General features: G+C 40.5%; 1 protein-coding gene across 49 annotated transcripts in view; it reads right to left on the bottom strand.

Annotated features, from left to right (window-relative positions):
* The window catches only part of MAPK10 (mitogen-activated protein kinase 10), a 373060-nt gene that overhangs the window by 210212 nt on the left and 150735 nt on the right, over positions 1-12113 (bottom strand). For 7 of the 49 annotated variants that reach the window (XR_015165198.1, XR_015165197.1, XR_015165199.1 and 4 more), the window contains exons 3-4: positions 2918-3100; positions 2298-2446 (exon numbers count right to left, since the gene is read on the bottom strand). The exons of 32 other annotated variants lie outside the window; for them this stretch is intronic. Coding sequence is in view for 4 of the 17 variants with exons in the window: in XM_086404922.1 (XP_086261048.1) it covers positions 2298-2446; positions 2918-3014 (246 nt within the window). In the remaining 13 variants the exon portion in view is untranslated. Of the gene's footprint in view, positions 1-2283; positions 2480-2917; positions 3101-12113 lie in introns of all 49 variants that reach the window. 10 more of the 49 variants (XM_086404949.1, XM_086404929.1, XM_086404935.1 and 7 more) reach the window with 3 other exon arrangements.

Raw genomic sequence — 12113 nt, 5'->3', positions numbered from 1 at the left:
ACCTGGTAGAGAAATTTAGCCAAAATGATTTATTAAAATGACTTCTTAGTGCATAATATATCACTCCAAAGTCAACTGCATGAGTCTGTCCTTGTAAGTAACTCAATGGGAGACATTTCAAAGCTTGCCTTAATCACGCCCATTCGAAAATACAGTAAAAACCTGACATGCGTGTTGTTCTCTTCACTTATGCATATCTACCGGGTTGGCCAAAAAGTTTTTCTGTGTTACAGAAAAACCCGATGGAACTTCTTTGCCAATGCAATACAAACTTTGGGGTTTCCCTAGTGGTTCAGTGGAAAAGAATCTCCCTATAATGTAGGAGATGTAGGTTCAACCCCTGGGTCTGGGAGATCCCTGGAGCAGAAAATGGGTCCAACTTTTTCCTACTAAAGTGGAAAGGGGAAAAATATTTCTTTTGCCTGCCTCCTGTAAGACGGAATGTGGTCAGTGATCTACAGACAGTCATCTTAAGTAATTCAGAGCTATGTATCAGATGGAGATTATTGCTGGGCAGTATGGGAAACGAGAGAGGACAGTGGTAGCAGGTGTTCAGAAGCACCAGAGTCCAGAAACATCCCTTTCTTTGGCTTTTCGCCTCTGCTGATCACCCTTGGTTCTTGACTGGTCCTCCAGTCATCCAGAAGATATGCCCTTTTACCGAATTCTTCTGCTTAAACTAGCAAGAGCAAAAAAGATATCTTTGCAGAGTAGAAACTGTACAGAAAAAAAAAAAAACAAACTACATGGTACCCAGGAAAGTTACAATTAGGTCCAATACAAGGACTTTCTCAGTCAGTGGTTAAATATTATCACTAGCTCCTTAATGGGGAGGAAGTGGAGATAACTGCCGGAATCTATTTAGTTCTTTATATTCAATTATATGTTGATCTCATTAGGAAAATTGGTTTGACATTCTCAACAAATTTTATCATCATTCTCATAACATCCTGAGTTGAAGACTTCTAGTGTGGTTTTTTTTTTTTCACATATAGATATCTGGACTGGATAATTAAATCCAATAATATGTTATCCAGATGAATAGAACTAGAAAAGTACAAGAGAAGATCTTCTTTACTTGTCTTGAGATAATTTTAATTCAAATTAAAGTAGATAGTCCTGGTACTAAGAACTGTTACCCTAAGCTACAAATACATGGAAATATTCAGCTGCAAAGTACAAACAGAATAAAATTGCCATAAAAATGTATTTTATCAAAGACACAACAGTTAAAGACAACAACATTAGCCTGAATTGACAAAACAAATCTAAGATATTCACATCCTCTTTATCTTAAGCCACATTTAATCTCTTTTCAATTATGCTTTTTATTTGTTAAAATCTGTATGTCAATGAATTAGTTGCATAAATGAAATATAAAAACATTCCCAAGTAAGTCTCAACCTCTATTAATATAAATATTATATAAATTTTGAAATCCTTTAAAAATCAAATGGATTAAGTATTCCCAAATGTGGAAAAAAAACACAATTTTTCTTACATAAACCAATTGTATAAATATATTTTACATCATTAAATAATCATAATTTCCATCAATAAATGGTTTAATTGATATTATATAATTTATCCAGGCAATTATTTAAAAACAAGCAGCACGTACACATGAGTATTTGTAGCTGTGTATAATGGCATATGTGTTACTAAACTACCTATCCTGGTCCTTAGGTCCATAGCTCCTACTGTCTAAGTAGCCATATTCTGCACCTTTTTGGGCCAACCCTGCCATCACAGCTGACTGGACTGGGCTGACCTAGGATAGAGAGCTACATCAAACCTCTTGTGTTCTGGCTCAAAATTGTGATTTGGGTCAACTATCAGATCAGATGAAACCAGAAAATTAAGAGACTGTATAAATTAAATGAAAGAATAAGTTGTACTTTAAAATGAGGCTATGGAAGTATAAGAAGAAAGCACATGCTACTATGACAATACACATGAGTTAAAATTAAAATGTAGTAGGAGGTAGGACAAAATATAAAAGACAAAAAGGGAGACAAAAGAGTTAGGGATGGAGACCTGTCCTGCAGAGGGAGTTGTGAAGAAGTCTCTACACAGTGGGAAGCCCTCTCACAGGCGGGTCTGTGGGGAGTTTTCAAATCTTAGAAGGTAACATAAAACAAACAAACCAAAAAAAAAAAAAAACCCCACACCTAATTGCAGAAAGAATACACACTTAATTGTAGAAAGAGAACTTTCCCTTGATAGGCTCTAACCCTCTCACAGAACAAAGGATTGAGCAAATACCAAAGGAGAGCTGCATACCGGCCCCTCCCCACCTGGAGGCAGAGAGGCAGGCTTCCTTCGTCCAGGGCCAGAAGGCAACAGGCTGCTGCAATCTCAGCCACAGAGATGGCACCTTCCACCACACTGTGAGCAGGCTCCCAGCTGCTAACCAGGTCTTCCTGAGGTCCTGGATGGTTGACATCTGCCAGGAGGGTCACAGTCTGAGATCAGCTTTCTAGAAGAGACATACAGTGCACCTGAGATGGTGCTCTCATGACGCACCCAGGAAATTGCGCGGCCTGGACCAGGGAGGTGATTAAGACACACGGTCTACCTGGGACAGTGTCCTCTTCAAGAACCTAGTCACCTGAGCTGCTCAGATCTGGGAAGGGCACAAAACACACACCCAACCCACAGAGACTAGGCCAGAACTGTGTCTGAGTGTCTCGTGTGAAGATAAGGGTCAGCAGTTGCCTTTCACAGGGCAGGGGCTCTGGGTGCAGCAGACCTGAGTAGGGCACAAGCCCTCTTGGAGGAGGTCGCCATTAACCCCACCATAGAACCACCAGAACTTACACAGGACTGGGGGAAACAGACTCTTGGAGGGCACAAACAGAACCTTGTGTGCACCAGGACCCAGGAGAAAGGAGCAGTTAACCCACAAGAAACTGACCTAGACATGACCATGAGTATCCAGAAGTCTCCGGCAGAGGCATGGGTTGGTGGTGACCTCCTTCAGGGTCAGTCACTGAGTGCAGTAATGTGTGCATGGGACATTTTGAAGGAGGTCCCCATTATCTTCATTACCTCCATCATAGTTTGGCCTCAGGTCAAACTACAGGGAAGGAACACAGGCCTGCCCATCAACAGAAAATTGGATTAAAGATTTACTAAACATGGCCCCTCCCATCGGAATAAGACCCAGTTTCCCCCTAAGTCAGTCTCTCCCATCAGGAAGCTTCCATAAACCTCTTATCCTTATCCATCAGAGGGCAGACAAACTGAAAACCACAATCACAGTAAACTAACCAAATTGATCACAAGGACCACAGCCTTGTCTAGCTCAATGAAACTATTAGCCATGCCATGTAGGGATACCCAAGACAGATGCTTCATGGCAGAGAGTTCTGACAAAACGTGGCCCACTGGAGAAGGGAATGGAAAGCCACTTCAGTATTTTTACCTTGGGAATCCCATGAACAATATGAAAAGGCAAAAAGATAGGACACTGCAAGATGAACTCCCCAGGTCAGTAGGTGCCCAATATGCTACTGGAGATCAGTGGAGAAATAACTCCAGAAAGAATGAAGAGACGGAGCCATAGCAAAAACAGCACCAAGTTGTAGATGTGACTGGTGATAAAAACAAAGTCTGATACTGTAAAAAACAATACTGCATAGGAACCTGGAATGTTAGGTCCATCAATCAAGGCAAATTGGAAGTGGTCAAATAGGAGATGGCAAGAATGAACACTGACATTATAGGAATCAGTGAACTGAAATGGACTGGAATGGGTGAATTTAACTCAGATGACCATTATATCTACTACTGTGGGCAGGAATCCCTTAGAAGAAATGGAGTAGCCATCATGGTCAACAAGAGGCCAAAATGTAGTACTTGGATGCAATCTCAAAAACGACAGAATGTGTCGGGAGCCGCGTTAGGTATTACTGACAAAATAGAGGCACAGCCCCAGACCCCTCTCCTCATTCCGCAGGCACGGATCCCGGATCCCGGGATGAAGAAGTTAGGCCTTGTAATTCTGACTTGTCTTTTCCTCTCCTTGGCTGAGTTGACTGAAAAGGAACATTAAGGTGCTTATTGTTCTTGAGAGGAGCATGAGAAGGCACAAAGCCTTCTGTAGCTGTGCTCAGAAAATAATTCATAAAGTTAATCATTGACATTTGTTCAAGGACTTTTACAAAAGAGTGTTGCAGGATGAGCACATAGGCCATAGCTTGAGGCCATGGGAGGGATTGCTATTTGAAGCCTATTTGTGAGGACAATGTTTATGGCAAAGGAGTTTACTGAACTTAGGGCTTAGAAATAATTAAAACAGAAGTTAAAGATTTAAGGAATGTTGTAAAGTTAGCGTATTTTACTATAGCTTATAGAAGTTAGGAATTTTTAGAGATACTATAGCTAGAAGCCTTTTTAAGAGATAGTGAGCTCAGGATGTTGGGAAACATCAAACAGGATTTAGGAAGATATGTAGTAAACTGAGGAATGTAGCATGAGTTACAATGTAATCACAAGTTAACTATAGGACACATTAAAGGAGGTAAATAATAGATGATAAGGCTGATTCCGAGAGAATCACTGAAGCAGGAACTGTGTTTGAAGAGCAACAATGATTTAATGGAGATAATAAATCTGGGAGAGGGGGAACTGAAAATGTCAAACCTCTGGCCTAATGTTTTTGTAAAAGTATAAGAGAATCTTAAACTTGAAATAAACAGGCAGTCCCAGAAAACTGAGAGGTTGCCTCATTTCTCTCGCCGACACCATTCATCTTTTCAGGTTGAACTGGCTGCTGGAGTTGGACTCCAGCAAGAATGATCTTTGTTCATTTCCAAGGCAAACCATTCAATATCACTGTAATCCAAGTCTATGCCCCAAGCAGTAACGCTGAAGAAGCTACAGTTGAATGGTTCTATGAGGACCTACAAGACCTTTTAAAATTAACACCCAAAAAAGATGTCCTTTTCATTATAGGGGACTGGAATGCAAAAGTAGGAAGTCAAGAAACACCTGGAGTAACAGGTAAATTTGGCCTTGGAGTACAGAATGAAGCAGGGCAAAGGCTAATAGAGTTCTGCCAAGAGAACTCACTGATCATAGCAAACACCCTCTTCTAACAACACAAGAGAAGACCTGTAGAGACACATGGACATCACTAGATGGCCAACACTGAAAAGAACTGATTATATTCTTTGCAGCCAAAGATGGAGAAGCTCTATACAGTCAGCAAAAACAGGATCAGGAGCTGACTGTGGCTCAGATCATGAACTCCTTATTGCCAAATTCACACTTAAATTGAAGAAAGTAGGGAAAACCACTAGACCATTGGGGTATGACCTTTATCAAATCCCTTACAATTATACAGTGGAAGTGACAATTAGATTTAAGGGATTAGATCTGATAGACAGAGTGCCTGAAGAATTATGGACGGAGGTTTGTGACATTGTACAGGGGACAGGGATCAAGACCATCCCCAAGAAAAAGAAATGCAAACAGGCAAAATGGTTGTCTGAGGAGGCCTTACAAATAGATGGAAAGAAGAGAAGCCAAAGGCAAGGGAGAAAAGGAAAGATATATGCATTTGAATGCAGAGTTCCAAAGAAGAGCACGGAGATATAATAAAGGCTTTCTCAGCAATCAATGCAAAGAAATAGAGGAAAACAATAAAATGGGAAAGACTAGAGATCTCTTCAAGAAAACCTGAGATACCAAGGGAACATTTCATGCAGAGATGGGTACAATAAAGGACAAAAATGGTATGGACCTAACAGAAGCAGAAGATATTAAGAAAAGGTGGCAAAATACACAGAAGAACTATACAAAAAAGATCTTCACGACCCAGATAATCATGATGGTGTGATCACTCACCTAGAGCCAGACATCCTGGAATATGAAGTCAAGTGGGCCTTAGGAAGCATCACTACAAACAAAGCTAGTGGAGGTGATGGAATTTCAATTGAGCTATTTCAAATCCTAAAAGATGATGCTGTGAAAGTGCTGCACTCAATATGTCAGCAAATTTGGAAAACTCAGCAGTGGCCACAGGACTGGAAAAGGTCAGTTTTCATTCCTGTCCCAAAGAAAGGCAATTCCAAAGAATACTCAAACTACTGCACAATTGCATTCTTCTCACATGGTAGCAAAGTAATGCTCAAAATTCTCCAAGTCAGGCTTCAACAGTAAAACACTATGTGAACCGTGAACTTTCAGATGTTCAAGCTGGATTTACCAAAGGCAGAGGAACCAGAGATCAAATTGCCAACATCTGTTGGATCATCAAAAAAGCAAGAGTTCCAGAATAACATCTACTTTGGCTTTATTGACTACGCCAAAGCCTTTGACTGGGTGGATCACAATAAACTGTGGAAAATTCTTCAAGAGATGGGAATACCAGACCAGCTGACCTGTCTCCTGAGAAATCTGTATGCAGGTTAAGAAGCAACAGTTAGAACCGGACATGGAACAACAGAATGGTTCCAAATAGGGAAGGAGTAAGTCAAGGCTGTATATTGTCACCCTGCTTATTTAACTTATATGCAGAGTACATCATGAGAAATGCCAGGCTGGATGAAGCACAAGCTGGTATCAAGATTGCCAGGAGAAATATCAATAATCTCATATACACAGATGACACCACCCTTATGGCAGAAAATGAAGAAGAACTAAAGAGCCTCTTGAGGAAAGCGAAAGAGAAGAGTGAAAAAGTTGGCTTCTGGTCCCATCACTTCATGGCAAATAGGTGGGGAAACAGTGGAAACAGTGTCAGACTTTATTTTTGGGGGGGCTCCTAAATCACTGCAGATGGTGACTGCAGCCATGAAATTAAAAGACGCTTGCTCCTTGGAAGAAAAGTTATGACCCCTAGACAGCATATTAAAAAGCAGAGACATTACTTTACCAACACAGGTTCGTCTAATCAAAGCTACAGTTTTTCCAGTGGTCATGTATGGATGTGAGAGTTTGACTATAAAGAAAGCTGAGCACCGAAGAATTGATGCTTTTGAATTGTGGTTTTGGAGAAGACTATTGAGAGTCCCTTGGACTGCAAGGAGATCCAACCAGTCCATCCTAAAGGAAATCAGTCCTGAATATTCATTGGAAGGACTGATGCTGAAGCTGAATATCCAATACCTTGTCCTCTTGATGCAAAGAACCAACTCAATGGAAAAGACTGAAGTTGTGAAAGACTGAAGTTGGGAGGAGAAGGGGACAACAGAAGATGAGATGTTTGAATGGCATCACCAACTCAATGGACATGAGTTTGAGTAGGCTTCGGGAGTTGGTGATGGACAGGGAAGCCTGGCATGCTGCAATTCATGGGATTGCAAAGAGTCAGACATGACTGAGTGACTGAACTGAACTGAACTGAGTGCTTATCCTATGTGCCCAAAACTATGCTAAATATGTTACATGCATCATCTCATGTAATCTTAATGATAACCCTATGTAATAGATATTCTTTTTAGTCACAATTTACAAGTAGCAAACTGAGTCACAGAGAGGGTAAGTAATTTGCCCAAAATCAAATATTTGTGTAAAACCAGAATTTGTATAGAACATGAGTATCTGAATCCATATTTCTTATACTTATCCACTGTACAATCCTGCCAGTTATATGAGAAAATGGCAACTAAAAAACTATAAGAAAAGATCATATCCTTTACTGAAAAGGAAAGACAATCTAAAGCAAGAATCTTGTATATCTAGTTCCCCAAAAGACTGACTGCAATATACATCCTATCCTTGGGCTCATATAAGATTTCTATATCCTCAAAGTCAAATGTGCCGAGTAAACATATTTGATACATACACTTCTATATGCTCAACAAATTGTTCTACCTATGATTCCTTCTACCCTGTCTTAATATATATAAATTTAAACAATCACCAAAAAAAGTACTTTCCATATATATATTTTTTTAATTACCATTGTACTCTTGGTTTGAGGAACACCATGATGTTGAACTTGAAATTGAGTTTATAATTTACCAAAATCACAATTAAGCATTTTTAATTATCAAAGAGGGACAGAGTGCTTATCAAGGAACTCAATTATAAATATTCATTCAGTAGCTATTATTGCACGGTTCTAGGCACTGAAGATGTAACAATGAATCAATCAAACAATAAAACAATTCCTGCCTTCATTGAATTTGCATTCTATTTGTACAAGACAATTGAAAAAAATAAATGTGGCGTAGTACAAGATCCATACCAATAGACAGCTTCTAGAAGAATGATGCCAAACCACAACTTCAAACTGCATGGCCAGAGCTGACCAAGTTCATCCACATAATTGAAAAAGAGAACACTTATGAGAACTCTCCCTAAATGCGCCCACTGTTGGAATTCTACGTTTGACGTTTTTAAGAACTATTTACATAGTGTGGGCATAGATAAGTCATAAATTATAATGACTGTCCAAAATGAGAAACTTATTTGCACATGCCCATTCTGGTTGGCTGACTTCCCAGATGAATTCTGTACAAGAATATAATAAAATTCAGATGGAATTCATGATTTTGAACTGGACTTACAGAATAGTAATTAAAGTCTGCAGTGCTAATAACAGACTTAGTAAATCAGTATTATTAAATTTCTCTATCAGATAATATAAAATTTGAGGGTTAAAAAAGAGCAAGAAAGGTTATCTCAGCATGGTTTTGAACAAAAGTAAAAGTAGCATTTACATAAAAATGAGACACCCAACATTTCCTTATAAAGACACATACCTCTAATACCAAAACAGGCCACTCAGAAATATACATGCAGCTCTTTCCCACGCACGTAACAGAGTCTGATTCCATTTTTGATGCTTGATTGCTGACACTTATCCAGTTTTCCCCTTTCCCCTCCCCTCCTGCCCCACATGTAGGAAAACTGAGAAGAAAGCTCAGATGCCCCCTCTCTTGATGATGTCAGGAAATTCAAAATACTCAAGTCCTGGTCCATAGGGTTACAAAGAGCTGGACACAACTGAACCAACTTAGTATGCATACAAAACTTTGCATAGCTTTTTGAAGCAAGTATGGTATCATCAGTCTTAACATCTGAAGCAAATATCGGGCGGGAGATCCATCTCTCCTCTTCACGGTGACCAGAACAACTGACCCAGCAGGCATGTCCAAATGATAATCAACCAGCGCTGGTAGGGTCAAGAAGGGTGAGGGAGGTCTTTGTCCTCTTGCTTAGGCTTGCTAACTAGCTCTGCTGCCTGTGGACTAGCTCTTTGCTGCATTTGCTGAGTCCCTGCTCAAGCTTCTGTTGCGGATTCAACTGACCTGCACCAGAAGTTTCACTCTCTGGCATTTAGGACAGGAGTATGGAATTGGGGCCCACCTTAAAGGGACCGTGGATTACGCCTCTTGAGCTGGACCTATCTGTGAGTCATGTGTCTTGATCCCAGCCCACAGTGTCACTGATGCTAGACTCAGGGTGTGTGTTTCATTGAGGAACTGGCCCTTTCTGTAGAGCAGCAGTCCTCAGTCTTTTTGGCACCAGGGGCCAGTATCATGGAAGACATTTGTTTTGTTTTTTTTTTTACAAACGGGACAAGGGGTGTGGTTTGGGAAGGACTGAAGCACATTTAGGGTTCGTGCTCTTGTGATAATCTAATGATGCTGTTGATCTGAAAGGAGGTGGCACACAGGTGGTGAAGCGAGTGAAGAGGAACCGCTGTCAATACAGACGAAGCTTCACTCACTCACCTGCTGCTCACCCTCTGTGGCGCAGTTCCTAACAAGTACACGAGGTACTGACCCAGGGTTTGGGGACCCCTGCTGTAGAGTGCTCAGGAGAAAGACCAACATCCTGTACAATGGTGGGCCCACTGGCTGATCTCCTGTGTGGAGGAAAGGCGGTAACTATGCGGCATGCTAAGGTCCCACTCTAAGAACCGATGGCTGAAAATGGGACACTGTGAACTGCCCTTGCTGATGCTGCTGCCTATACCTCTGTCAACAATAAAGGTCTTTACCTCAGGATTACCAAGAAAAACAGCCACGCCCCCATCCCCCACCCCATGATACACCCAAGGGTTAAGCCACACACAACATCAACCTGGATTTCTTAAATTCCACAAAGTAACCATTGACATGGAGGAGGACCCTAATCTTTCAGATACTGATTTGAGGCTTCTGAAAGAAGAAACATAAATATGAACAGTGTAGAGAGGACCATCTTTCCATTGAGGTGTACTGAACAAAACAACCATAAATAGAAAACTAATACAGGACATTGAAACAAACAAACAAAAAATGAAACAGAGGTCCACACCTTGACTAACTGGAAAACCAAATTTTACTAAAAAAAAAAATTTATACAAAAAGATAAAAGGAAACTAATTAGCTTTCATGCCTTTACAATATTGGTTCTGAATCAATTTTAACAAATACTGAAATGCACCAGCTGCCAAATTCTCATGTTGTTCGATCACTAAGTTATATCTGACTCTTAACAACCTCATGGACGGCAGCACGCCCGGATTCCCTGTCCTTCACTATCCCCCAGAGTTTGCTCAAACTCATGTTCATTGAGTCAGTGATACCATTCAACATCTCGTCCTCTATCACGCGTTCTCCTCCTGACCTCAATTTTTCCCAGCATTAGGGTCTTTTCCAATGAGTCGGCTCTTTGCATCAGGTGGCAAAAGTATTGGAGTTTCAGTTTCAGCATCATTTCAGTTTAGTTCAGTTCAGTCGCTCAGTCGTGTCCGACTCTTTGCGACCCCATAAACCGCAGCACGCCAGGCCTCCCTGTCCGTCACCAACTCCCGGAGTTCACCCAAACCCATGTCCATCAAGTCAGTGATGCCATCCAACCATCTCATCCTCTGTTGTCCCCTTCTCCTGTCTTCAATCTTTCCCAGCATAAGGCTCTTTTCAAAAGAGTCAGCTCTTTTCATCAGGTGGTCAAAGTCTTAGAGCTTCAACTTCAGCATCAATCCTAACAATGAATATTCAGGGTTGATTTCCTTTAGGATTGACTGGTTTTATATCCTTGCAGTCCAAGGGACTCTCAAGAGTCTTCTCAAACACCACGGTTCAAAAGCATCAATTCTTCGGTGCTCAGCTTTCTTTATAGTCCAACTCTCACATCCATACTTGACCACTGGAAAAACCAGAGCCTTGACTAGATGAACCTTTGTTGGCAAAGTAATGTCTCTGCTTTTGAATATGCTCTCTAGGTTGGTCATAACTTTCCTTCCAAGGAGTAAGCGTCTTTTAATTTCATGGCTACAATCACCATCTGCAGTGATTTTGGAGCCCAGAAAAATAAAGTCTGACACTGTTTCCACTGTTTCCCGATCTATTTCCCATGAAGTGATGGGACTGGATTCCATGATCTTCATTTTCTGAATGTTGAGCTTTAAGCCAATTTTTTCACTCTTCTCTTTCACTTTCCTCAAGAGGCTCTTTAGTTCTTCTTCATTTTCTGCCATAAGGGTGGTGTCATCTGCATATCTGAGGTTATTGATATTTCTCCCAGCAATCTTGATTCCAGCTTTTGCTTCCTCCAGCCCAGCGTTTCTCATGATGTACTCTGCATATAAGTTAAATAAGCAGGGTTATAATATACAGCCTTGATGTACTCCTTTTCCTATTTGGAACCAGTCTGTTGTTCCATGTCCAGTTCTAACCGTTGCTTCCTGACCTGCATATAGGTTTCTCGAAAGCAGGTCAGGTGATCTGGTATTCCCATCTCTTTCAGAATTTTCCACAGTTTATTGTGATCCATTATAATATACATCAAATTCAATTCAGAATTTTGAATATAACCTGTCCTGAAATTTGGAATATATTTTTGTAAGAATATTATTGTATATTACTCAAAGGGTGATAGAAAAAATATTACTTATTGAACAAATAAAATATATCAGAATTTCATGGTTAATAAAGCAGAAATAGAATTTTTTCTGGAACTCTCTTTCTCGATGATTCAGTGGATATTGGCAACTTGATCTCTGGTTCCTCTGCCTTTTCTAAAACCAGCTTGAACATCAGGAAGTTCACAGTTCATGTATTGCTGAAACCTGGCTTGGAGAACTTTGAGCATTACTTTACTGGCATGTGAGATGAGTGCAATTGTGCGGTAGTTTGAGCATTCTTCGGCATTGCCTTTCTTTGGGA

This window comes from Bos grunniens, chromosome 6 (genome assembly GCF_055505025.1).
Source record: "Bos grunniens cultivar Pamir isolate PY7600 chromosome 6, Bosgru_T2T1.0, whole genome shotgun sequence".
NCBI lineage: Eukaryota > Metazoa > Chordata > Mammalia > Artiodactyla > Bovidae > Bos > Bos grunniens.
The sequence above is the reverse complement of the archived record's forward strand: the minus strand, read 5'-3'. Positions and strand labels throughout refer to the sequence as shown.